We start from the raw sequence: 26591 nt of genomic DNA, 5'->3' as shown, positions 1-26591 counted from the left end.
CTTGCCAGCCTGGCCGGCTGCCGCGATGCTCGTCCCCATCCCTGCTCTGTCCCCTGCTTGGTTAGAAGCTGTGGTTGCTTGTGCTGTCCTTGTCCCCTTTCCCTGCCACCGCCTTGGGTGCAGCCCATGCCCAGGACGGGCACTTCTGCTATGGGAATGCATCCTTTTGTGCTTTGGGTGATTTGGGATGGATGGATGGAGGATGTCTTTTTGCGCTTTGGGAGATTTGGGATGGATGGATGGATGGAGGATGAGCTAACGGTACAACGGGCTGGGCAAAGCGCCGGTGCTGAGCCCTGCTCCTGCTGAGCGTTTGCCAAGGACAGATGGAGCCCCCGAAAGGTCTGCGTGGTGGTGTCCATCGCCTGCTTGGCCCCGGCGCACAGCACCAGATTGTCAGCCCTCGCCAACCCCAGCGCATCCCATGTCATTGAACCGTGGAATGGTTTGGGTTGGAAAGGATCTCAAAGCCCAACCAGTTCCAACTGGGCAGGACACCTCCCACTGGATCAGGTGGCTCAGAGGTTCATTCAACCTGTTCCCCATCCAGCCCCGCTGCAGGCAGAGCTCTGCTTGGGGGTCCCGCACGCTCACGGGGCTGTCAGCAAAGGGGCTTTTCCATGGCCACATCCAGGGACCGGGGTGAGGGTGGGTGTTGTGCCATCCCGGTGCGAGCTCCGGGTCACGCTAACCAGCCCAAATCTCTTCCAGAAGATTCTCGATTCCCTCCCACGGCACTTGGGGTTCAGACAAGCTCATGGGCGGTTTGATGTGGAGTGGTTGTGTGCGGTGGGGATGTAATTTATGGACTTTGTGATAAGCCTGTCCAGTCATCCTAAAATAATAAATAAAATGCGGACCAAGGGCTGGCACAAGATAGGATCAGTAATATCAGGGTCTGAGGAAAATCACTGAGACTCTGCCACGGCAAAATAAAGAGCTTGAAGGGAAGAAAAAAGAGGCACAGAAGGAAAAAGTCAGGAACATCAAAAGTCAGGAGCATCATCTCCTACCTCAGCCTGGGTCAGACTGGGTCGGGGCCCTTTGGGAGGTGGAATGGGATTGGTTTGAACAGACGTTTTCAGGTAGAACTTGGAGTACTTGGCCAAAATATCCAATCCCATTGTTGAGGCTCATTGCAACCTTTCAGACACAAAGGAGTTCAGAGCGGGTGAGCATCCCTGTGTGAAGGCAGCATATCCATACCCCCAGGGATCTCAGGTGGGGGGCTCCTGTCCCCTCTCTTGCCTGGGGGCACTGGTGGGGAAACCAGCTGCTGGAGGGGTGAGTCTGGCAAGGGAAGGGGATGAAGGATTTAATCTTGTCCGGTTGACATCGGCTGTGGTCTATTAAGGGTCCCTTGCGTAGACTTTCCTGGGAGGCAGCATCCCAGTCTGCCCTTGGGGAGTCTGGGTGAGAGCAGAAGCACAATTACAAAACTGCTGCCCTGTGCAGCTTTAACGCGAGACGTTTCCGAGTTAAGGCACGGCACGTCAAACCCTTCAGGGACTGATGCAATCCCGCTCACCTCTTGGAGACAGGGAGATGGGCTCTTGTTTCCCTTGGCTCTGAAGAGAACCACAATGCCAAGATGCTTTGGCTTGACCCATGGCAACGCTGCAGTCTGGGCTTTGCCCTGTGCATGGCCGGGCAGGTGCCGGCGCTCCCAGCCTTGCCTTGTGCCCAGCATCTTGTCCCTGGCATCCCATGCCCAGCATCCTGCGCCCAGCATCCTGTGCCCAGCATCCCATGCCCAGCATCCTGTGCCCAGCATCTTGTCCCTGGCATCCCATGCCCAGCATCCCGTGCCCAGCATCTTGTCCCCAGCATCCCATTCTTGGCATCCTGTGCCCAGCATTTTGTCCCTAGCATCCCATGCCTGGCATCTTGTTCCCAGCATCTCATGCCCGACATCCTGTGCCCTGCATCTTGTCCCCAGCATCCCATTCCTGGCATCCTGTGCCCAGCATCTTGTCCCCAGCATCCCATTCTTGGCATCCTGTGCCCAGCATCTTGTCCCCAGCACCCCATTCCCAGCATCCTGTGCCCGGCATCTTGTCCCCAGCACCCCATTCCCAGCATCCTGTGCCCAGCATCTTGTCCCCAGCATCCCATGCCTGGCATCTTGTCCCCAGCACCCCATTCCCGGCATCCTGTGCCCAGCATCTTGTCCCCAACAGCCCATTCCCGGCATCCTGTGCCCAGCATCTTGTCCCCAGCATCCCATGCCTGGCATCTTGTCCCCAGCACCCCATTCCTGTGCCCAGCATCTTGTCCCCAGCACCCCATTCCCAGCATCCTGTGCCCAGCATCTTGTCCCCAGCATCCTGTGCCCAGCATCCTGTGCCCAGCATCTTGTCCCCAGCACCCCATTCCTGGCATCTTGCCTCCAGCATCTGTCCCCCAGCACCTTGCCCTTGGCATCTCGCACCCAGCATCCTGCACCAGCAGCTCAGGCTGCAAAGCGCTGCTGATGCAGCTGGCACGTTAATTGCTCGACACGATGGATGGCTTCGTTTAGTACCGAAAGGCATTCTGAGGCAGTTTCTTGCTTTCAAGCTGCTGGTGTTTTGGAGAAGCTTTACGTGCCCGGGATAGGCTTGGATCCTGCTGGTTGTTATCTGGTGGTGCCTGGTAATCGCGGCTCTGGACTTCTATTTCTGGTTCTGCTTCTGAGTCACGGTGTGCCCTTGGAAAAGACCTTTGTGCCTCGAGGCTTGTCTGCATGAAAACACTGCGCTCCTTTGACTTAAATCACTTTTAAAACAGTTTTGGTGTGGTTGAGGTGTGGGTCTCCTGAGGTCCTGTGGAATGCTAATGGGAACCGGGTCTTGAATTGGAATAAGAGCATCCTGTTGGTGCTTGGGATGAGTCTAACAAGTGAATTGATGGTTATGCACATCTATTTATCTTGTGAGCAGAAGGGTTAATACCCCAGCAGCGAATCTATGTTAAAATCCTTGGATAAATACTCCAGGATGGTCTAATGATTGCAACTTCTTCCTCTGCTCCCAGAACAGTAGGATAGGAGACTCTTTGGCAGCCACGGGGCATAGCAGGGACTGATGGGGGGTGGGAGCTTGGTGTGGGAGTTTGCTTTGTGTTTAAAATAATAATAGTAGTCAAATAATAGTTTCCTTTAAGTAACAAACTAGGTTTGCAGCCACGGGGATTGTGATGGGGAAAGAAGTGCTGTAAAAAAGCAAGGTGACCCGTTGGGTGTGAAAGGGAAGAAAAGAGCGATGAAGAACTTTGATCCCAATAAAAAGACCGTTGGGACAAAAGCCGCTCTGCACCCATTTCATCCACCCCACCCATCAGCTCCACATCCCAATGATATCAAAATAAATGCTTCCCCATCTAACTTCATAGAATCATAGAATAGTTTGGGTTGGAAGGGACCTTAAAGATCATCCAGTTCCACCCCCTGCCATGGGCAGGGACACCTCCCACTGGCTCAGGGGCTCTAAACCCCATCCAACCTGGCCTGGAACCCCTCCAGGGATGGGGCACCACCACTGCTCTGGGCAACCTGGGCCAGTGTCTCACCACTCTTCCCTCCTGGCTGTCAAACACAGTCTCGGGGCACAACTGGAGCCAGGGGGCGGCTGCCTGGGTGTTAGGGACCAGCCTTGGGGTGGGATGAAGCTGCTTGTGATGCTGCCCTGCTAAGCGCGTACCCTGCTCCGGAGTGCTTTGTGTTGCCCACAGCAGTGGGAAGCTTGCTGGTCCCCACCCGGTGGTGTGGTGTGCCGGGGATGCTCAGCCCTGGGATGCTCTCACTCCCTGCGGTGTCCTCTGAGGACGCCGTCCTTGCTGTGCGAGCACAGTGCTGCCCTGGGAGGGGGCCCTGAGTTGGTAACCCCTGCACTACCCGGTGGAGGGTATCTCAGTGAGCTGAAGCTTAGAGCATCCTCGGGATGCTCCCACTGGTGATTATCCGGGGGTAGCTTGGGAGAAGGACGCTCCCGAGCTCTCCGGCTTGCTGGGCTGTAAGCCATGCCAGCTCCCATCATTCGCTGTAGCACATTGGCTTGACACCAGCGCAAGCACTGCGAAGAAGCAGCAAAGGGAGGTATCGGAGCGAAGAGCAGGGATTGGAGTATCCTTTCAAAAATGAAAATCATTCTGACTTCCAGCACCGACTCCCAGGGCTGCGGCCTGACCAGCGCGTGCCAGGGCGCTGTGGGCAAACCAGTGACTCCAGTAGCGATGCTGGGCTGCCATCCTGCTCCCCGCTTTGCTCTACTTCATTTACCTTGCACCCCGCTCCGCATTCAATACCCATCGCCGGCCCTCCCTGCTTGCACCATCCCGCATGCCCGTTCCCAGCTCTTAGCATGAAACTTAAGCAACCCGTTGGGAGGGGACTCGAAGCAGAAACGAGAGCAGGTTTAATGTCGCACTTTAAAGTCAACAATCCTCAAAAGGAAAACAAAAGTCAAACCAGAATCTTAATGGTATTTTTTTTTTTCTTTTGTTTTGTTGTTTTATTTTTTTGTTAGCAACCCAACTACTGGAGCTTTAAGGTCAGTATTCCTGATTTTCCTGCCTCTGTTTGAAATGCATGCACTTTTCCACCCTCACCTCATCTCTGTGTCTGTGTATGGGGGAGGGAGCTCGGGGTGTTTTTATTGAAGATTCCTGTGCCCAAATAGTTTGTTCTCAGCTCAGCAGCACTTTAAGCTCGTGGGAAGGATCTTTCGGGTCGAGTCGTTGTGCAGATACAAATCCGTTGCCTGAGAGGGATGATGTCCTGCCCTCATTTGGAACACTATCGCCCCACGGTCAAACCCTGCTGCTTTAGGGTTATTTCATTGCAGTAGAGACTTAACTGCGGGAAAGGGTCAGAAAAGAGCCTCTACGGATGGGCTTAGAAATCCACCTGCGGAGCTCCATCCAGGTCCCTGTTCCCGGGCAGAGATAACGGTTGCTATGATTTCCAGCCTCCTCGTCGGAGACAAAGCCCGTCCCTCCCGTTGGTGGCCCTGTGGAGCACTGGGACCTGCCTTGCTGCCCATCGCATGGTGTGTCCGCCTCTAATCTGCACTTCTGCCCTGCACCACATCCACCTCTGGGCTCCGCACCTCCCTCTCCTGAGCCCCTCGTTCCCCAGAGACCCCAGGATGATCCCATGCTGGTGGGCAGATGACCTTGGGCATCTTGGATGGGGGATGCTGGCATGCTGCTCCCTCAAGCTGGGCTGTGCCTGCACCTCGCAGGAGGTGGAGTTGGTGGAGAGGAAGGAGAAACAGGTTTTCCGAGGTGAATGCTGTGCCAGACCCCAGAGCCCGGCTTGTGTTTGGCTGTCGTGGAACCTCTAGACCAGACAGCATTTGTTCTGCTGGTGTTGAGCCCCGCGGGATGGGAAAGGGCAGCTCTGTCCTGCGTTGGCCATCGCATCTCTGTCTCCATCCTCTGCTCTGTCGCTTGGGCGTTACGGTAGCAGCCTGTTCGTCGGGGAGTTGCCGCAGGAGCCGCTGAATGGAGATATTAACTTTTGCTGTGTTGCACCAGGACCTTTGTGCCTAAACCCACCTTTTCCAGGCTACGCACAAAGGGGAACCCTGACGGGAGTCTCTTGGCAGCACGAAGGGTCTGTGCCTGCCTGGGGGTTCCTGCCAGCACCTTGCGAACAGTTGCCCTATTGTCTGGCAGGGTGAAGTACGCATGTCGTCGCGGCTCCCCTGCCTCCCTCCTCCTCACCCAGGGATGTGGTGGCAACACTTCAAGGTCAGGCGTGTTGCTGGATGACCTTGGCATGTTGTCCCTGGTGGGTTTGCTCTTCCGGTGGAAGAAACAAGGCGCTTGCCTTGGTTGGCAGCAGAGGAGTCGTAAAATGCAGAATATGTGCACTTGTTCCGAGTTCTCATTCTTGAAGTACTTGCAGCGTAAAACGCGTGCGAGCAGCAGCTCCCTGAATATTCAGCTGTCTGGGTTCTCAGCGGCTGGGTTCAGCCATGTGCTCTCGGGAGCATTCCTGGGGCTGGAGAGGGGAGGCACAAAAGCCTCAGAGTGAGGATTTTCCCCCTAGTTTGTAAGAAATTAAGTGGAGATGAGCTTTAGGTGCCACCAGCCCTGGAGGGTTCCTCCTCAGCAGGAGCTGGGGGGTTTGTGGCCACAGAGAGTGTGTTTTCTATAGCTCCACATTTTTCCACTCGAGCTTGGAAGCACTTGGCGTTGCAAGCAAAGCATCTTCCCCGGCTGTGGGAATGCGTTATGGGTTAAACCACCCTCCGCTTCCCTGCCGAGGGAGGCTCCCAGCTGCCTGACCCTGCTACCAAGTGGGGCATGAGGCCGAGCAGCCGGGGCTGGCTTGTCCCCAGAGAGCCCTGCGGGGATGCTGAGCCCGGCAGGCAGGTGCTGGGGGCTTCCTCGAGGCCACCTGTGTCCCCTGGGGTCTTGTGGAGCTGCAGGCTTGGCCTTCAGCTGGGAAAGCTTCTTGCCTCCCCGCTGCTCTCTCCCCAAAATAAAACTTTCCTGACCCTTTTGGTTCACTATCCGTGTCCAGCTGCCGCCCGCCGCTGCTGGGGATGCCAAAGAGAGGGGGCTGCAGCCGGAGCCCCAACTGATGGTGGGCGGAGGGGATGGGATGGTGGGAAGAGTTATGTTGAGTCCCCAGGGACACCCAGAGACTGGGGTGCTGCTTCTTGGGTGCTGAGCTCAGGACCTGCTGTCCTCCCCTGCCATCCCCTGTCCGCCCGGGGATGGGAACGGGCAGTGGGAGGTGCTGACTGTGATTTGGGGCTCTCGCGGGGTCGGCGTTGGGGGAAGGGGAGCCCTGCATCACTGCGTTTGTCGGTCTCGGTGCTGCAGATGAGCAGATGCTCTTGTATTTTGGTGGCGGTGCCGTCATCGCAGAGAGGGGTCCGGGAGATTACGCTGTCGTTGGCTGCTTCATCCTCTGCATCTCCTCAAGGCTGTGGGTCCTGCCACTGCCCTCTGCCCTGCTCCATCCTCCTGCTCTGTGTCCCAGCGCATCCCGGGGATTTCTGCAGTGGCTTCTAGCTGGAGCCAGGCTCACTTGTCTCGTGAACGTCCCTTCCTGCCAGCGGGGTCAGGCTGTGTGCGCGCATGGAGCCATCGATGCAGCTGCTGGGTGGTGGCCATTGTCACACTGCTGCTGGTCCCCCAGTCCCCAAGGCAGAAGCCTGAGTCTCTCAGCCAGGGCACAGTGGTACCCACCCGCCTTTCCATCACCCAAACTGCATCCCAGCTCACGGCCAGCATCCCTTCTGTTTTGGGGTTACTGAAAGCCATGTTCTGGGTGGCAGAAGCATCTCAGCCCTGTGGTTGGCAGGATTTGGGGGCTCCAGGGAGACATCCCCGCATCGGGCTGGGGGGGCAAATCCCTCTGCAGGGATGCAACAGGGAGGGGACCCCTCTGCGGAGAGCGATGGGGCAGGACCGGGGCTGGGGGACCCCGCTGTGCTAATGCCGGGGGTGGGCTGGAGGAGGAATGGGAAGGACTGAAGGCAGAGCCTGGTGAGAGCTCCTTTGGTGCCAGGACTTTAAAAGAACATCAAAGGAACTGAAGCAAAAGCTCGCGGGGAACAAAACGACTCGGATGTGGGAGAGAAAAAGGAGTGGGACAGAACACGTTTGTCTTAAAACAAACGTCGGGGCTGTCACCCACGTTGTGCTGTGGCTTCTGGGGAGACCTCAGAGCCTGAAAGGGGCTACGGGAAAGCTGCGGAGAGGCTCTTGGTCAGGGATAAAGGATGAAGGGCAAATGGTTTTGAGCTGAAAGAGATTGAGATGAGATCTTAGGGAGAAATGTTTTGCTGTGAAGGTGGGGAGGCCCTGGCCCAGGTTGCCCGGAGCAGTGGTGGCTGCCCCATCCCTGGAGGGGTTCCAGGCCAGGTTGGATGGGGCTTGGAGCCCCTGATCCAGTGGGAGGTGTCCCTGCCCATGGCAGGGGATGGGACTGGATGGGCTTTGAGGTCGCCTACAAGCTATGATTCTATGATCTTGTGACTGCAGCAGAGGTGGTGGCTTGACTGGGGCTGTGTTTCTGCTTCCTCCAGCATGGCCAGGGCATGGGCTTCCCGGGAATGCCTCGTGTCCTTAGCAGGAGCCCCGTCCCTCTCACCGGCAGCCTGGGGACTCGGGGCGTTTGCCCAGCCGGTATCAGAGGCGGGCAGCGATATTTACTTGCAGGAGACGAGCAAATACCAGGCAGGCTTAGCTCCTGTAATCCTGCTGCTCCTGCACCAGCCCTCCTCCCGGTGGCCTCGGCATCCTCGGGGACCCACATTTACTGTGTAATGGTGTATTGCTCCCAGGACGGGGTTGTTGAGGTGTCCCCAGGAGGGGAGAGTGGCTGAGCACCAGCTTTACCCTTCTCTCTGCTTTTGGGGCATTGGTTTTGTTTGAGTTGCCTGCCGGGAGCTGCTCTCCAGGGTTGGGTTATGTGTTGATTGTGGCTGTTATCACTATTTATTAGCGCAAGCAGGGATGGGAGCAGCATCCTTAGCATTGGGATGGGGAAACTGAGGCACGGCGAGACTGGGTGACTTGTTTGAGATTCCCAGGGGAGATGCACAAGGGTGACGTGCAGCAGCGTCTGGGCCGATGTCCCACGTTTAGGGCTCTGTTTACCCACAGCTGTTGCTGCAGAAGCTGGTTCGGGTTTTTGGTTTTTTTTGCACTTCAAACCAACCCTTCTGAGTCTTTTTTTTTTCATCCCCGAGAGGCATTCGCACATGTTAACCAGAGTCCGTCCTCCCTGTATACGGCTGTTAAAGCAAATCATGCTTCAAATGCCGAAGAGCTGAGCCTTGTCAGCTGTCACCATGACGCCCCTGTCACTAATGCTGCCAACCCGAGTGTCCCCGCTGGTCCGTAGCCCATAGTGGCTCCTTTCCCTCTGTGGCTGCAGCCCTGTGATCCTCAGCAAGGGCTCATCCCTTCTGCCCCCATCCCCTTTCTGCTGCTTTCTCACACTTGGCTTTGCTTCCATCCGCCGGCGCCCCTGACGGATGCAGTAATTTGCTTATTTTTGGAAGATGCTGTCACACAAAGCAGCGTCGCCAGAGAGCGGGGAGCGAAGGCGGCTGCTGCTCAGCCCCAGCGAGGAAGGGGGTGGCTGGGGGTGAACGTCCAGGGGGGGCTGAGGTAGCAGGGGCAGAGGCAGGACTGACACCCTCACCCCTAAAAGCATCTCCTGCCACATCCCCCCTCCAAAATCCCATCTCCTGGGACCACCTCAGCTGCCGTCGAGGTGCTGGATCAGCCCTGGGTGTGGACCCCCCACCACCCATTTGTCCAGGGTCTCGTGGCAGGGATGCTCCTCTCCCCAGGGATGCTGGGCTGGACGTGCCTGGTCGAGGCACTGGGAAAACAACTCCAGGAATAAAAAGCACGGCTGCCCTTTGCTGAGCTTAATGATTACCATCCCTGCGGCAGCCAAGGTTACACCCAGCGGGAGGGGATGAGGCTGAGTGAGTGCAATGTGTCCCCTCACCCAGGGCTGGTCCCAGCTCCAGCCCTGTCCTGGGCACCAGGACCTCCTGCTGCCCCACTGTTGGCAGCAAGACTGGTTTGGGGATGAAAGTGGGTGGTTTTGGGGCTGAACGCAGAGTTCTGAGCTTGGCTGCATGATGCCGTGAAGGGAACAGCTCTCAGAGCCACCTTTTCCCATCCAGGCATCCCATTCCCGTTCTGCCGGGCGGGTGATGCCGACAACCTTGCTGCTCAGCGCCCAGAGAGGGATGGAGAGGAACCACCACGGTGGTGATCACCCAGCAGCCGTCAATATTTATGAGCCTGCAGAGGATCCAGGCTTTTAAATATTCATCAGGCAGGTGAAGGCTGTTGGTGCCAGCAGGAAGGGGAAAAAAATGCAAAGAGGGGACAAGCAGCCACCCGTGTCCCCTGTGGAGCCAACAGGGCTGTGTCTGAGGGCAAAAGGATGTTTTGTTCTTGGAAATCCAACATCCTGATGCTCCTGCTCAGCACCTTCTGAGGGCGGGCGGCTCTTGTGCTTTGTAGAGTGGGTGCGATGGATGCTGGTGGCGCGGAGACGCCTGTGTGGGTGCTCCGTTTCACCCATGCGTGGGGCCCATCGCAGGGGAGCGAGCTGCTGTCTGGGTCCTGCTCACATCTGGCTGCTGGTAGCAGCCTGGGCACATCTGGAGGGGGAGGCCCCTTGCTTTAGTCAAGGGGTCCGGTTTAAAAAAAAACCTAATCCGATTTTAACGCTAATCCTGTTAACATTGAGATCAGGATTAATTCTGAGTTAATCGGGATAATCCTGACAAAATGTTGAGCATTAGATGTCGGATGAATTATTGCTGCCGTGAGCGGTACGCTTGTAATTTGGCGGCGAGACCCAGACTGGGGGGAGAGACACGGGGGGTGGTGGAGGGGGATGGAGAGGCCACAACCCCCTTGGATGGGCGAGAATTGTAGTACATCCCTTCCTACGATGCTCAGAGGATGCTGCACCTCTGGTTTCTTCCACCTTTGCTGCTGCAGCCCCAGTTACCTCCCATTAGGCTGAGCTGGGGTTGTTCAGCCTGGAGAAGAGAAGGCTGTGGGGAGACCTCGGAGCATCTTCCAGCACTGAAAGGGGCTCTGGGAAAGCTGGAGAGGGGCTCTGGATCAGGGAGTGCAGGGATAGGATGGGGGGGAATGGTTTTGAGCTGAAAGAGGGGAGATTGAGATGAGATTTTAGGGAGAAATGTTTTGTTGTGAGGATGGGGAGGCCCTGGAACAGATTGTCCAGAGAAACGTTGGCTGCCCCATCCCTGGAGGGGTTCCAGGCCAGGTTGGATGGGGCTTGGAGCAACCGGATCCAGTGGGAGGTGTCCCTGCCCATGGCAGGGGTGGGACTGGATGGGCTTTAAGGTCTATTCCAACCCAAACCATTCCACGTTTCTGTCATTCTATGATTTTTCCTCCTTTTCTTCCCAGCTGGGCATCTCTTGCCTCCTCGGTCTCAGGAGACAGGAGCTGAGCTGCTGGAAATCTCTCCCTGCGTGGAGGCTTTGCTGAAGTTTGGGGCTCCCGGCTGGTGGAGTTGGTGTGAAATGGTTGTATGAAGGCGTAGAGGGGTTCCGTTGCATCCGCTTGGCCTCTGCTCCCAGGGGTCCAGCACCCAAGCTGGGATGTGCGGGAGGAAGGCGGCACCACGCGTGTGGGACTGGGACACCTGGGCTGCCCTGTCTGAAACTGAAGAAGCTCAAGAGCTGATACCCAAGGTGAGGGGGTGATGCCCAGGTGCCAGGGATGCTGCATCCCAGCTGGGGACGCTCCTGGGGAGGGATTTGCAGCCAGACCCAAGATGAGGAGGTGTCTGCTGGGCAAGTGTCCGATTACCTGCGCTCTGCTCCTCTTACAAACCAGGCGGCAGCTCTTCGCTGATTCACTTTCTGGGAGCATCAATAATTAAGGATGAGTGGAGTTCGTTCAGAATGAATAAATGAACGAACGGAGCGGTTTGTGATGTGCTGGCATCGGTTTGTTTGCAGAGGGGTCAGAGTTGCTTTGGGTGGTGAGCAGGCTCCTGATGGGGAATACAAAAGGAGTCCTTCAGACACCAACTGGTGTTCATTCTTCAAGGCTCCACCGTTCCACACCCAGGGGCACCAATGGCACAGCCCTCCTCACCATCAGGAGCCCCTCCAGCCTTTACCAGGAGGGGACGGAGGTGGTGGGTTCTCATCCCAGCATCTCAGAGGGAGGGAAGAGCAGGTACCACCTTGCTGAGGGCTGGACTGAATGACCCCCTTCCCCAGGCAATCAGGAGACACCAGGCTTGTGATGTGATGAGGGTCATCATCACCCCCTCCCCAGTGATGTGATGGGCTCAGGCAGGCAGAGAAACGGTTGGAGGCAACACTGCAGGACACAGAACTGGCAACCCCAACTCCCTCTCTCTCTTCAACAGCTCTCAGAGCTGCTTCAAAAAAAAAAGAAGTTTCGAATTTCAATTAAAATTTCCCTTGGAAACGTTGACAGAAGCGGAGCTGCGGGAGGGACAGATGTTGTTTTTCTCCCAGCTTTGCTAACAGCTTTATTCGCTGCTGACCCTCGCTGGCAGGCAGAGATGAGCGCCCGACGCTCTGCTCCTGCTTCCCTGCACACCCTAAGGGGCTGCTCGACTGGGGGGTCCCACCCCCCATTGCTGCCTCCTCCACTTTTCCAGCATCCAGGCACTGAGAGCATCCCAGGCTCCACAGGGAGGGACCTTCCCCGAGGGATGCTCCACAGACAGTGCTCAAACCTCCATCCAACCTGGCCTTGAACCCCTCCAGGGATGGGGCAGCCAGGAAAACATTTCTTCCTAAGATCTCACCTTAATCACTTCAATCTCTTTCAGCTGAAAACCATTCCCCCTCATCCTATCCCTGCCCTCCCTGATCCAGAGCCCCTCCCCAGCTTTCCTGGAGCCCCTTTCAGTGCTGGAAGCTGCTCTAAGGTCTCCTCGGAGTCTTCTCTTCTCCAGGCTGAACAACCCCATCTCTCAGCCTGTCCTGGTGTGGAAGCTGCTCCAGCCCTCGGATCATCTCCGTGGCCTCCTCTGGACTCGCTCCAACAGCTCCAGGTCCTTCCCCTCTCCCATGGTTCCTCCCAGCACTGGCTCTGAGGATGCTGTGCCAGGAGATGGCACGGGAAGATGCAGCCGCTCACCTCATCGTGGTCCCGCGGCAGGAGCCGGGGGCGGCTCAGGCATCCACACAGCAGCGATGCCCAAATGCCCTTCCCTGCTCCCAGTATCGCAGCTGGATGCCAGTGGGATCTCGGCATCTTTAGCATAGCTGAGCCCCAGCGCCCATCCCCAGAGCTCAGCACACCACCAGATGGGACCCGCAGTGAGATGCTGGATTAAATGATGAGAGGGGGGATTATGAGGAATTAATCCAGATCAGTGTCCAACCAGAGGCTGGAACCGGGGGTTTATGTACTCGGTAAATAACCAGTTGTGTTGCTTTGCCCAGGGCTGGTCCTGCCAAGTCCGTGCCAGCTGTTTCCCAAGCTGGCCAGAGTGGATTTTAGGGGGCTCTTGCCTTTATCCCCACGATGCGGCGCGGCAGAGGAGATGCAGCCAGAGCAGAGCTGGGACGGTGGCAGCGCGGCAGAGCAGCGCAGCTGCCCAGGACCTTTGCGGGGCTCCTTCCACCCGTGCAAGGGCGATGCCCAACCGTGCTCCGGTGCATCGTCCCTGCCAATGGGGCAGCACGGAGCGTGAGCTGGGGGGGTCCCGGCGCTGCTGCCAGACCCAGCCCCGTATCAGCCACCCAGCGCAGCTTCACCTGGTGACGGCAACACCCTGGGGAGAGGCTGAGCTCGGTGCTAGGCGCTGCCCGTGGCTTTGGCACAGCGAAGGCTTATCCATCCCAGCTGCGAGTACAGGTCTGTAGCGATGATCGTGGGCTCTGTTCTGGCTGTAGTGGTTGGTTTTGGGGCAGGGAAAGGGGTTGGCTTCTCTGCTGCAGAGCTTGGGCTGAGCTGGACTGGGTGTTGGGTCAAGGGAAGAGGAGCCACATGCCCTGGGTGCGTCCCAGCAGGGTGCTCAGAGACCTCCATTCCACCGCCCGGTCTCCTTGTTGCAAATAATGTTCTTAGCACAGCTGCAACGCCGCTGAGCACCGCAGGCTGCTGCGTGCTGGGGGTGTGTGATGTACAGAGGGGTCAGGCAGAAACGCGCCTGAAATGGCTGCTTGCTCTTCAGGTCAAGTTTGACATCACCCTTGGAGCCCTCCATGGGTAGGAGTGAGGCGCTCGGCGGTCTCTGCTGTGACAAACCCTCTGCTCCATCTCCGAGGGTCTCCTGGCAGGGTCAGGCTCGCTTCCTGTTTTAGGAAGTGACTGGAAATATCAATGAGCTGTGGTGGCTTCGAGTTTTGCATGGGAGCATCTGCAGAGTGCCCTGTTCCATCCCTTCCCCCACACATCTTCTTTATTTTCTCCTATCTTCTTCTAAGTGCCCTCTGGGAGGTCCTGAGCTGCTCCTCTGCTCCCTCCAAACCCCTTCTACCACTCTCCTCGGTGCCCTCGGCCCCTCCACTCCTCTCCAGCTCTCCCTCTCTTCCACCTGGTCATCTCTGCTCTCCTTTGAGACCACCCAGCTCCAGTGCTTGCCTCTGCTCCAGCGCGATAACTGTGGTGCCCATCACCACCAGCTCCAGAGGGACAACACCGCTCCTGCCCAGGTCCCCAAACACTGTGGTGGCACCTCAAATCCTTCCTTCTCTCCTTGAGCACTCAGCCTGCAAAGCTGGAGAGGGTGACGTTGGAGTGGAGAGGGTGATGTGGAAGAGGGGAGGAAGGGATGGGGACAAGAAGAAGGAAGGAAGCAGAAGAAGGAGAGAAGCATCCTTATCTAGCCAGGCAGATATAATGAAGCTGCTTTTTTTGCGCTGACAGTAAAGGGACTGTGGAGAGGTTTAGGAGCTAAAAGAATCACTTAATTGTATCTTTTTTTTAGCTCTGGGGAGATAAAAGACAAAAGCCCCCGAGTCTCCCCCTGTTCCGCATCCCACATCTTTTATGTAAGACTGCCAGGGAGGCGTGGAGGGGCTGGGGATGCTCCTCTCCCCGCCAGCTTTGGGGTGTCCCCACGAGGAGCCTGAGGAGGAGCTGACTGCTTTGTGAGTGGGTTTTCACGGGGAGAATCACCGAAACAGCACCCGCCGTGCACTCCCAGGGTGGAAAGGCTTTGCTGATGCTTCTGCACCAGCACGATTGTCTCTGCTGTAGCACGCAGGAGGCTCCCAGGGGCTTGAAACTGCTCCCTGGCAGAGAGCAAGCAGGTTCCCTCCCCAGGACAGGCTGCGGTGGCTCTCACCTCGGTGCCCATCACCCTCTCCAAAGCGAGCTGCTCGACGCCTTTCCTGCCCGCGGTGCCAGCGGCATCCGGAGCTCCCGCGCCGCTGCGCCGTGGCCTTGAATGGCTTTTGTTTTGCTTTTGGGCAGCTGCACTCTTTCGCCTTCCCTTCGCGCTCTGCCCATGAACCTGCTGCTTCCCACGCTCCGAGCTGTGGTGCGGGGCAGGTGCTGGGCTTGGGGGAGATGCTGCTGCTCCCCCTGAGCTGAGGGCCATCCAGCCCTTCCCAGCACGGGCAGAAATCATCCTGCGCCGTATTAACCCTGAGCTGTGATGCTGGTTCAGCAAGAAATGGGTCATCTCCCAGTGTGGCATCGCTGCGGCACAGGGACAGCGAGCGGGAAAGCTGCATCCTCTCCCCTCTGGCTCCTCGCTGCCATCACGGGTGGGTTTCAGATGCCTCAGGGAAAGATCTTGGTGCTCATAGGAGACATCGGGCTCTTCTGGAGGTGCAGGAGACCAAGCCCTTTACATGGGGCTCTGGGCTCAAGCAAAAGTGCCCCTGGGGAAGCGTAACTGAGAAGGAGGGGTCAAGACGCCTTTGCTCCCAGGCTGGGGATCGAGGGGTTTGGGCACCTTCCTGCAAAGCCCTGGGATTTGTCCTGCACCCAGGATAAATCGTGGCTGTCCCGTCCCTGGAGGTGTTGAAGACCAGGTTGGATGGGGCTTGAAGCAGATCCAGTGGGAGGTATCCTTGCCCATGGCAGGGGGGTTGGACTTGGATGGTCTACTTCCCTGGAGGGGCTCAAAAAGCATTTGGCTGTGGCACTTCAGGATGTGGTTTGGTAGGCTCGGTGGTGTTGGGCTGGTGTTTGGACTGGATGATCTTAGAGGGCTTTTCCAGCCTCAATGATTCTATCATGTCCCCCTCCTCCAGAAGGGATGATGTGTTCTCTGTGACATCCATCCTGTCAACGTAGATGCTGGCACAGGCAGGTCCAGGCACTATTCATCCCAGAGTGGCACCCAACAAGGCAGGATTGGGCCCCTCCCAAAGCATCTCCAGCAAAGAAGGGATCCGGGCACTCGTTTTGGACTCCATGGTGATCGGTGATGCAGATGAAGCTGGTGAAGATGGGTGATGGCAAAGCTGTGTGAGAGTGTTGGGTCCCAAGACACTCAGGGGGTGTCATGGCCTTGGAGATGCGACCAGGTCCCACCTACTGTGGAAGGGCCACCAGTGCTGTGAATGGGACCGGGGGGGAGCAGAGCCGCGCTGGGGGCTGCCGTGCCGCGTCAGCAGCAGCCGGTGGCAAGGGCGGGAGGCAGGATGTGTGGGGGCTGAGTTGTCAGTTAACGTATTATCTTATAGCAGGCGAAGTCATTAGCGAAGCAGAGCAATGAAAAACAATTCCCTCCGAGTCGACTCATTAATGGTCTGCTGGAAGCCAAGGACGGAGCAGCCGCCGTGCTTCCCCCTCGCTGTGCGTTTCGGTTCCCTGCTGCAGCTGCGGCTGCAGGGCTCCGTGGGCACCTGGGTCCCATGGCTGCAGGGCTCCGTGGGCACCTGGGTCCCATGGCTGCAGGGCTCCATGGGCACCTGGGTCCCATGGCTGCAGGGCTCCATGGGCACCTGGGTCCCATGGCTGCACGGCTCCATAGGCACCTGGGTCCCATGGCTGCAGGGTTCTGTGGGCACCTGGGTCCCATGGCTGCAGGGCTCCGTGGGCACCTGGGTCCCTTGGCTGCAGGGCTCCGTGGGCACCTGGGTCCCATGGCTGCAGGGCTCCGTGGGCACCTGGGTCCCATGGCTGCAGAGCTCCGTGGGCACCTGGGTCCCATGGCTGCAGGGTTCCGTGGGCACCTGGGTCCCATGGCTGCAGGGTTCCATGGGCACCTGGGTCCCATGGCTGCAGGGTTCTGTGGACATCTGGGTCCCATGGCTGCAGGGCTCCGTGGGCACCTGGGTCCCATGGCTGCAGGGTTCCATGGGCACCTGGGTCCCACTTCTCCATGGGCACCTGGGTCCCATGGCTGCAGGGCTCCGTGGTCACCAGGGTCCCACTTCTCCATGGGCACTTGGGTCCCATGGCTGCAGGGCTCCATGGGCAACCTGGTCCCACTTTTCCATGGGCACTCAGACCCCACTGCTCCATGAGAACCTAGATCCCGTGGCTGTGAAGCTCCATGAGCACCCAAGTCCCGTGGCTGTGAGGCTCCATGGGCACCCAGGTCCCACTGCTCCATGGGGACCCAAGTCCCGTGGTTGCAGGGCTCCGTGCGTGCACAGGTTCCACAGCATCAGGTGTCCGTAGGTGTGGCCAAATCGGACACAGGCAAGACATGGTTTGGGGTCCGTAGTTGTCCTGTGCACAGTGGTGGAGGGTCCCACGCCTGCAGAGGTGCCCGTGCCCTGGAGGGTCTTGTGGCTATGGGGGTGCCCTGCAGCGAGGGGTGCAGAGATGAGTGATGCAGCTCTCGCTTCGGCACCAGTGAGGGCTTTGAAGGGTCACTGGGTCCCTGCTTGGGATGGGAGAGCTCACGGCACTGAGCATCAGGCCAGAATGGTCCCTTCTGGGCTAAAAATCCATTAATTGCCATCTTGCCCTTTTTTTCCTTACTGATGCTGCCATAATTAGCTCCATCAGATGAGCTTAATTACTTGAGGTCAGCTGCAACCCAGGGGCAGGGACAGAAGGCAGGAGGAGTCTGGGCTCACCTGGAGCAGAGCAGCTCCTGCAGCGATCCTGTGGGATACAGGGACCGCGGTGCGTTGGAGTTTGGTTCTGTAGGGGTTGCAGGGACTGTGATGGGTTGGGGTGTTGTTCTGTAGGGGCTGTGGTGCGTTGGGGTGTTGTACGAGGCGCGCACACCACACCAGCCCTTAGCAACAAGGATGCTACGTGGCAACGTGGTCCCTGCCATCCTGTTGTGAGAAACAGAGATTTCCCCCCTTGGCTAAAACCGTTTTTCCTTATGATTGTTTTCTGCAGACAAAGCACACCCTGGGGACAGGGAGGTGGGAGCCAAAGGCCTTTTGTCACCTCGTGTGACAGCTCGGCAGCTGTCGCAGCCCAGCCCAGATGTGGCAGCCCAGCCCAGATGTGGGCTCTGCTAGATGGGCTTGAGGAGAGGGGAGCGGACAGGGATGAATGGGGACGGGGCAGGATGAGACCCCTTTGGCACGAAGCAGGGGGTGGACCAGAGAGGAATAGGTGCCCGGAGGCACAGCCTGGCGAAGGTGCAGCCCCTGGCCACGCTGTGCCTGCCCTGTCCCTGTGTTTCCCTGCAGCCCAGGATCCATCCTGGCTCGGGAGCCGGTGGGCAGCACCGCACACCCAGGATGAGACAGCAGAGATGGGGAACCACAAGCACTCAAGGTTTCCCAGGGTGCAAGAGCAGGGAGCCCCAAAACCCAGCTGTTACACCCCAAAACCCTGCATGGCTTGGACCTGGGGAGAGGAGGTGGGATGTCTCCATCACCCCCTGTTCCCTGCAGCTGCTTTACCTGCTGCAGAGCTCCCCTGGCCCTCTGGGCACGGAGCTGGTGGATGCACTGACTCTCGGCTGGGGCCGTTCCCGCTTCCCTTTCTTGTTGTAAGACTTTGAGCATCTGCGCTGCCAGCGTGCTTTGTGCTAAAACAACAACAACCCAACTAAGCAGTCAATTTTCCAGCAATTAGCTACAGCGAGAACATTTCAAGTCCTAGAAAACCCCGCCCCGACGGATTAATTAAATCCTCCAATTAATGTCTAATTTAAATGATGATGATGGCTGTTATCATTTCATATTGATTTTCCTTTTTGGGTTTAAACTGGAGCTGTTGTCCCTTCCACGCTGGTCTTTTCCACACCCCGGGAGCTGTTTGTTCGCTCGGTTTGATTTGCCAATGTTAAACGCGGAGTTGGAAAACGAAGCCGTGGGTTTCAGGGTGTCACCGGGCAGCGTTCTCTCTGCTGCCGGGCAGGGACCTGCGGAACGGGGACCCAGCGGTGTGGCCGGAGCTGTTTGTGCAGGAAGCCCATGTCCGTAGCGTGAACCTTTCCACGGTGGATGTATGCTTGGCCGTGTGAAATTGGACTCCTGGCATATTAAATTTTTACTGCTATAAAGCCAAAGCCATTACTTTCCCCACGGCTCAGGCAGCCATAAACCTTGCCGCTGCTTTGCTTCCAGAATAAGCCGGGCATTTATGTTTCCCAGGAGCTGGTTCGTTGGCGTAATGGATGTGTAACCTCCTGTAATTGCTAAGGTTACTCCAGCGCTTGCATGCGAGCCCTGGCTCTGGCTCCAGCCCGCGAGCGCTGGCTTTATTTCGAGTCGGGGAACTCAAGGATGCCTGGAACGGCACCGGGAGCCTTTAAAAAGCAGAGCATTGCCAGCCTGGAGGGGAAAACGTGAGTGAGGAAGGAAACAAGGGGACAGCGAATGGATGTACGTGCTTAGAGCGGGAGATGGAGGATGCCTGGAGCCGGTGTCGTGTCTGGACGGTGGTGGTGGGCTGGCTCGGGTGGGGACGGAGGACTGAGCATCCCTGGATGCAGCTCAGCCTCACCTGAGCCTCTCTGCCCCAGCACCAGGCGCTGGAGGCAAAGCAGGAGCAGCACACGGTTGCATCCATGGCAGCGACAAGGGTTGGGGTACCCAGCGCAGCTCTGACCTCTCCCCTTTCTCCTTCCAGACGAGGAGCTCCCGGCACTCCCAGGGCTCCCAGCCTGGCTTGGCCGATCAAGCTAAACTCTCCTTTGCCTCGGCTGAATCTCTGGAAACCATGTCAGAAGCGGAGCTGCCTCTGGGGTTCAACAGGATGAACCGGTTCCGGCAGAGCTTGCCCTTGTCCCGGTCCACCAGCCAGACGAAGCTGCGATCGCCAGGTACTCCGGGGATGGGCGGCATGAACCTGCGTGACCACGGGCAAACATCTCTACCTGCCTCTGCGGGCAGCTGCCGGCGGGTACCGGGTGTGGGATTGGTTTGGATCTGCCCAAATAACCTCAGGAGGAGAAGAGGGCACTGTGCTCTGTGCAGGATGGCTGAGGGGGATGAGCCGCCTTCGGCCTCGCTGCTCCAGAGGTCCCCAAGCCTTTGGTTTGGTGCACACAGAGCCCTCCAAGCAGGTGGGCAAACCTTGGCCTTGGCACATCTTTGGTGTTGTGTGGAGAAGGGGTGTGAGCCCACCTCACCGCTTTCTGCTCCCTCTGCTTCCAGGGGTCCTTTTCCTGCAGTTTGGGGATGAGACGAGACGTGTCCACATCACCCACGAGATCAGCAGCATGGACACTCTGCACGCCCTCATCGTCCACATGTTCCCCCAGAAGCTCACCATGGGGATGTTGAAGTCTCCCAACACCGCCATCCTCATCAAGGACGAGTCCCGCAATGTCTTCTATGAGCTGGAAGATGTCCGGTGAGAATGTGGGGCTCAGAAATCCACCGGAGATTGATTTTTTTCTTTCTTTAAAGCGTAATGAGCAAGGAAATTAATGGATTGCAAGCAGAAGGGTGGGAGTGGGTGCAGTCGCGTGGCTTGGATTTGCTGCTGCGGGATGCTCATGGCTCTGCCTCTCCTTTCAGTGACATCCAGGACAGAAGTATCATTAAAATCTACCGGAAAGAGCCACTTTATGCCTCCTTCCCAGCCTCGCACATCACCAACGGTGACCTGAGGGTAAGGGGGGACGGGATGTCACAGGGAGAGCCTGTGGTTTCGGGGTACCTGGGAGGCTGGGACCAGGAACAGAGACAAAATGATGGAGACAGGGGCTGGTAATTGTGTGTGTGTGTGTGTAAGGAGTAATGACCGCCATTCGTCTTGCCTGCTTCCAGCATTGTTAAGTGTTACTTTAAAAGAATGGATGTTTGGGGCCTGACAGCAGGGTAATAAACATGATAATTAGGGGATTCATCAGAATAAATCATCCCACTCCTGGGTGGGAACGAGGGAGCTGCTGTTTACCAAGGCCAGGTGAAGATGCAGGAGCTGCAGATCTTGGTCCTTGGAGGGGATGATGCTGCCGGGTCCCAGCCGGGCAGGGCGAGGGCAGGGATCCGGCTCCAAGGGATGCGGTGCTGACCCCGCGCCCCTTTTCTGCAGAGGGAGATGGTGTACACGTCAAGGGAGTCTTCTCCCACCCGCCGCCTGAACAACATGTCCCCAGCTTCCCACCTCACCTCGGGGTCCCCTCCGCCGGTGCTCCAGTCCTCCTCGCCGTCCCGCTCCCGCATGTCCTACAGCGGGGGCCGCCCGCCCTCCTACGCCGGCAGCCCCGTCCATCACAGCGAGCGTCTCTCCAACCTGCCGCCCGCTCAAGGCGTCTCGCCCAGCCCCAGCGCCATCCTGGAGCGCCGGGACGTGAAACCGGATGAAGACCTGGCCGGGAAGAACGTGGTGTTGGTGAAGAACGAGGGGCTGTACGCCGATCCCTACGGCATGGTGCACGAGGGGCGGCTCAGCATCACCTCCACCCAGTCCTTGGCGGGCATGGGGGACCCTTTTGGCTACTCGGGGGGGCTGTACAAGCGGGGCTCCGTTCGCTCCCTCAGCACCTACTCGGCAGCCGCCTTGCAGACCGAGCTGGAGGACAGCCTGTACAAGCCCAACGCGCCCATTTACAGTGACACGTACGGTCCCGGCTTGGGTTTCCGCATGCCCCCCTCGTCCCCGCAGAAGATGGCTGATGGGCGGCTGGTGGATGTGCAGCCAGGGCAGAGCCCCCACAGCCCCTACTCGGGACCCCCCAGCCGCTCCTCCCCTGTCCGTCAGTCCTTCCGCAAGGACTCCTGCTCCTCCGTCTTCATGGAGAGCCCCGTCAACAAGCCACGCAACCCCAGCTCCTCCGGCCCTCCGGAGTTGTTTCCCGGCCCTGGAGATCGCCCGCTCTCGGGATTCGGCTCCCCTGGACCAGCCAAGGACACGGAAACGAGGTGAGGAGGGACCCCCACACCCCCCGGGCTGTGAGCTTTGCTCTTTGGGTGCTCATCTGTCATAGAATCATAGAATGGAAGGGACCTCCAAGGACCATTGAGTCCAACTCTTGTCTCTGAGGAGGCAGAGGAAGCGCGGAGGAAGGCTTTGCCCCATCGGCAGAGGTGCCGGGCTGGGTAACGAAGCACAGAGCGGTGCAGGGCTGAGGAGAGCCTTTCGGGGTAGCTGGAGGCAAGAAGAGAGAGGAAATGAAGGGGGTGAACGTAGCTGGTGATGACACTGCCACCTCCCCATTGTCCCTTCTGGGATGTGCGGGTGGTGACAAGCCTCCGGGTGCTGGCGGTGCTGTGCCGGAGCCAGCTCCTCACCCAGCCCTTCTCGCAGGGAGCGGATGGAGGCGATGGAAAAGCAGATCGCCAGCCTGACAGGCCTGGTGCAGAGCGCGCTGCTCCGCGGCTCCGAGGCCGAGACCCCCAGGTAAGGAGCAGGAGGGCAGGCGTGGGACCCCGGCTCTGCCCTGGGGAGGGGGATGCCTCCAGCTGGGCTGTTTGCTGCCGGCTGGGGTCCTGCAGCACCCTGAGCCTGGGAGGATGGAGGTGCCTGATCCACGCTCTCTCCCCACTCCTCTCTTTCATTGCAGCGAGAAGACAGAAGCCACCAATGGCGGGACCCCCCCATCAGCGTGTAAGTGACTGGAGAGCCACCCCCTCACCCCGTGGCACCCCCTCGCCCCGTGGCACCCCGTCCCTTTGCCCACGGCTGCTGGGAGTCCCAGGGTGGGCTCCGCAACCACCCCGTGCGCTGTCAGCCAGGAGGACCCCTGTCCCTCTTGGGGACAGCTGGAACTGATGTGGGGGCAGCGGACAGCCCACCCAGAACCGCTGGACCAAAGCGTGGCATGGGGAAGGAGATGCCTTTCCCGGGAAGGCAGAGGAGCAGAGTCTGCAGCTGCCCCAGGGAGGGGGGATCTTCCCTCAGCAGCCTCTGTTTGCCCTCCCCGCAGCCACCAGCCGCAGTGGCATGGGGACACCGGTGCCCGCGCCGCCGCCGCCCTCGGCCAGCAGCACGCCAGCGGGGCAGCCCACGGCCATCACCCGCCTGCACATGCAGCTGCACCTCCATGACCTGCAGCAGAACGCCAGTGACCTCCGCAACCAGCTGCAGCAGCTCAAGAAGCTGCAGGTGAGTAACGGGGGGGTCCCCAACCTGATCCACACCTTCCTGGGGCAGCTCCAGCCCCCGGAGCAGGAAAATCCCCTTTTCCTGGTGACTTTGCATGCGGCTCCTCTCCACACTGAGCTCAGAGCTGTCCCTATGTCCAGCCCTGTGCCCACACGGGTCCCCATCGGGGGGATCTTGCCCAGCCTGAATCCCCCCTCCTCGTCCCCGCAGCTGCAGAACCAAGAGACGATGAAGACGATGCTGCGGCGGACAGAGACGGAAATCAGCGTGCGGGTGACGGACACCATGCGCAAGCACGAGGACCCCCTGCAGCGCCAGCGCAGCTTGGTGGAAGAGGAGCGGCTCCGCTACCTCAACGAGGAGGAGCTGATCACCCAGCAGCTCAAGTGAGATGGGGTTGGGTCTGCGAGTAGGGACGGGGGTCCTTGCATCCTGACCTGGATGGGCCAGATCCTCCATGGGTGTAAATCTGCAGCTCTGCATGGTGCTGGGTCACATCCTTAACCATCATTTAGCATGGGGAGGGGTCCCCAGCCTGATTGTCCTCTCCCCTCTGCCACTCGGGGACCTGCCAGGCTGGCCACCCCTGGGGCTCTTCAGTGTCCTGGAGCAGCAGTGACCCCCCCTGCCCTGACTCTGTGCTCGCAGTGACCTGGAGAAATCGGTGGAGAAGATCCAGAAGGATTTGGCCCACAACCACCGGCTCATCCCTGTGCAGGAGCTGGAGGAGAAGGCGGTGGTGCTCAAGCAGCTGGGGGAGACGCTGACGGACCTCAAGGGTGAGGAGGTGGCCACGGCTGCGATTGGGTGGCGAGCAGAGCCTGCCTGTGTCTCCCTGCTCCATCCTCATGCATGAGATGCTCCTGGGTTTGCATGTTTGGAGCTGCTAGTGTGTTCCTGCATCCCCAGGGCAGGTTGCTCTGGTGCCTCGTGTGTGTGCTGCCCGCTCTGGGTGCTGCAGGGGGGAGAGCTGCACCCCACACTCCTGCTGCCTGCCCCTGTTTGCTCTCCTGGCTGTCCAAGCAGGTCCTGGGGCTCTGTCCTGGCATCTCACGGTTGCTCAGGGCTGCTGCCTGGCCCTGTGCCGCAGGACCTTGCTCTTGCCCCATCCCACCTTGCGATTCAAAGCGGCACAGCTCCTCCCTGCCAGAGCCAAGGCAGGCGATGAACGAGGATTTGGCAGCAAGTGCTGAGATTGCAAGAAGGGGGTCCGTGAGGAGGGCTGGGAGGGGGCGCAGGGAAGAGGATAGAGCTGCTCTGCTTTCCTGCAGCCTTTCTGTAAAGCTGGGCTGATGCTGGGCAGCCGGAATGCGGAGCAGAGCAAGAAGTCAGGAGCATTCTGCTCCATGTCAGCCCCTGCCGCCAAGTCCTCGGGGTCCTGGCTACCAAACCTCCAGCTCCAGGGTGGTGTTGGATGTGGAGAGGGCATCATCGGGGGGAAGACTGGTGTCTGTGAACAATGGAGAGCAGGAGAGACACCAGCCCAGACTCCCTAGGATTCATCCCGCTCTGCCTGTCTTGCCATGGCCGCGGTGGTTTTGGTGGGGTTTGCTGGGTGACACTTCCAGCTGGGCACCAGCCCTGGTGACCCCTGGCTCTCCCACCCCAGCCCAGTTCCCCAGCCTGCAGAGCAAGATGCGGGTGGTGCTGCGGGTGGAGGTGGAAGCCGTCAAGTTCCTCAAGGAGGAGCCGAACCGCCTCGATGGTTTGCTCAAACGCTGCAAGACGGTGACGGACACCCTCACCCAGATCCGCAGGTGAGCACCAAGCCCTTGGAGCCCCTCAGAGGACACAGCCAATCCGTTTATTTATCCCTGTGCCCACCACGTTTGTGCCGGTGTCTTCTCTGTGTTATGGGTGCAAATACCAAGAGCCGTTATAAAAAGGCTCATTTTTCTGCTAAGGAACAAAAAAATGCCCTCGATCCTCTCCAGTGTGGGACCCCTGCTTTGTAAACTGCCTTTTCCATATCACCTTGAAAAAATAACTGTGCTCGTGTATCCAGATAGAGAGGCGACCCTTGGCGTGATGAGAAATCTCTTTCCTGAGGAGCAGAAAAATGTTGCGCTGGAGGAAAAATCATCTTGCAGATCTCATGATAGCGGCAGGCTGGGCCGTGCGCCGGGGCTGAGCTCACCTGCCTCTTCCCATTAGGAGATCTTTCAGGATGGCTTTCAGCTCGGCCACGGTGCAGGAGGAGCGCTCCGGCGCTGGGCTTGCCTGGGGCTCATCGCTAGCCTGGTTTTCTACGGAGATGAGCTCGTATGATCACGTAGTGTCTGAATCTGCCTGCTTATCATTCCCTGGTCCAGTAACTCCTAGATCCAAAGGGTGATTTCAGCCAGATCTGACAGAGGGATTTGGAACGATCCCATTTCCTACGAGGCTCATGAAAATGAATCTCAGTCCTTAGAGCAGCCTCCCAGTTGGGGTTGTTAAGGCTCCGGGGAGACCTCAGAGCAGCTTCCAGGGCTGAAAGGGGCTCCAGGAAAGCTGAGGAGGGGCTCTTGGTCAGGGAGTGCAGGGAGAGGATGAGGGGGAACGGTTTTGAGCTGAAAGAGAGGAGATTGAGATGAGAGATTAGGAAGAAGTGTTTTGTTGTGAGGGTGGGGAGATCCTGGCCCAGGTTGCCCAGAGCAGTCAGTGGTGGTGCCCCATCCCTGGAGGGGTTCAAGGCCAGGTTGGATGGGGTTTGGAGCAACCGGATCCAGTGGGAGGTGTCCCTGCCCATGGCAGGGGTGGAATTGGATGGGCTTTGAGGTCCCTTCCAACCTAGACCATTCCATGATTCTGTGATTCCATGAAAATGGACAGCCAGGTAGAGGAGCTCGTTTGTGTGCTCCCCCAAGAGGCTGCAGCATCAACTCCAACCCCTTCCTAGACATTAGAGAACCTAAACCCTCATAGAACTGTAGAATGTCCAGGGCTGGAAGAGACCCACAAGGACCATCGAGTCCGACTCCTGTGCCCTCAGCCATACGATGCTCAGTTGCGAGAGAGCAGTTTTTTTCTAGGATGGCTCGGAGAGGGTGCAGTTCCGCACCCTCAAGCCGTGCAGCCGCCCAGCACCTTCGCTCTATCCCTGGCAGGCAAGTGGACGAGGGTGTGTGGACCTCCCCCAGCAACCTCAGCCAGTCCCCCAAGAAGGTGGCCCCTGAGACAGACTTCAGCAAAGTGCTGGATCTGGAGATGCCCACCAGCCCCCCAGTGAGCCTCCACCACCTGACGGCCGCCAGCGAGACCCTGGGCATGCCCAGCTTTGGGCAGAGCCCCTCCCAGACCCAGACCCCCTCCTCCAAGAGCAATAACCCTTCCCGAGCTCCAGAGATGGTTCCTGCCAAGACCCAGACGGGCCCGGAGACCCCCAGCAAGAAGAGCGCGGACAAAGCCGTATCCGTGGAGGTGAGAGCCTGGGGTGGGTTCCTCACAGGGGGCTCTTCCAGAGGGTCTACCTTTGTCTCCCAGTTTAAACTGGGAATATGAACCGGGTCAAACCTCTTTGCTGAGTTTGTAGCTAATGGGGTGTCTGGAGGGTGGGGAGCCCCAGGTGATGCTGGCAACCTTGGGAGCCCATCGGGGGGTGTGCGGCTCGGGGAGGGGGGCACAGCTGCCCCCTCACTCCAATCAGGCTTGGAAGGAGGTTGGGGGGTGGCAGCAGGGTTGTGGGTCACATCCTGCCTGCAAGGGCAGGAGAAGCTGCCGTGCGGCTG

General features: G+C 58.5%; 1 protein-coding gene across 20 annotated transcripts in view; it reads left to right on the top strand.

Annotated features, from left to right (window-relative positions):
• The window catches only part of SRCIN1 (SRC kinase signaling inhibitor 1), an 85787-nt gene that overhangs the window by 45081 nt on the left and 14115 nt on the right, over window positions 1–26591 (top strand). For 17 of the 20 annotated variants that reach the window (XR_008453570.1, XM_054088290.1, XM_054088292.1 and 14 more), the window contains 12 exons: window positions 4506–4529; window positions 19456–19648; window positions 19983–20181; window positions 20349–20442; window positions 20869–21698; window positions 22084–22176; window positions 22340–22383; window positions 22703–22881; window positions 23092–23267; window positions 23530–23660; window positions 24491–24638; window positions 25971–26283. Coding sequence is in view for 19 of the 20 variants with exons in the window: in XM_054088290.1 (XP_053944265.1) it covers window positions 4506–4529; window positions 19456–19648; window positions 19983–20181; window positions 20349–20442; window positions 20869–21698; window positions 22084–22176; window positions 22340–22383; window positions 22703–22881; window positions 23092–23267; window positions 23530–23660; window positions 24491–24638; window positions 25971–26283 (2424 nt within the window). In the remaining variant the exon portion in view is untranslated. Of the gene's footprint in view, window positions 1–4505; window positions 4530–12935; window positions 13360–19455; window positions 19649–19982; window positions 20182–20348; window positions 20443–20868; window positions 21699–22083; window positions 22177–22339; window positions 22384–22702; window positions 22882–23091; window positions 23268–23529; window positions 23661–24490; window positions 24639–25970; window positions 26284–26591 lie in introns of those variants that run through there. The other 3 variants (XM_054088287.1, XM_054088300.1, XM_054088298.1) reach the window with 2 other exon arrangements.

Source organism: Cuculus canorus, chromosome 25, assembly GCF_017976375.1.
Source record: "Cuculus canorus isolate bCucCan1 chromosome 25, bCucCan1.pri, whole genome shotgun sequence".
In the NCBI taxonomy this organism is placed as follows: Eukaryota; Metazoa; Chordata; class Aves; order Cuculiformes; family Cuculidae; genus Cuculus; species Cuculus canorus.
Note: the sequence above shows the minus strand (reverse complement) of the source record. Positions and strands in the feature narration are given on the sequence as shown.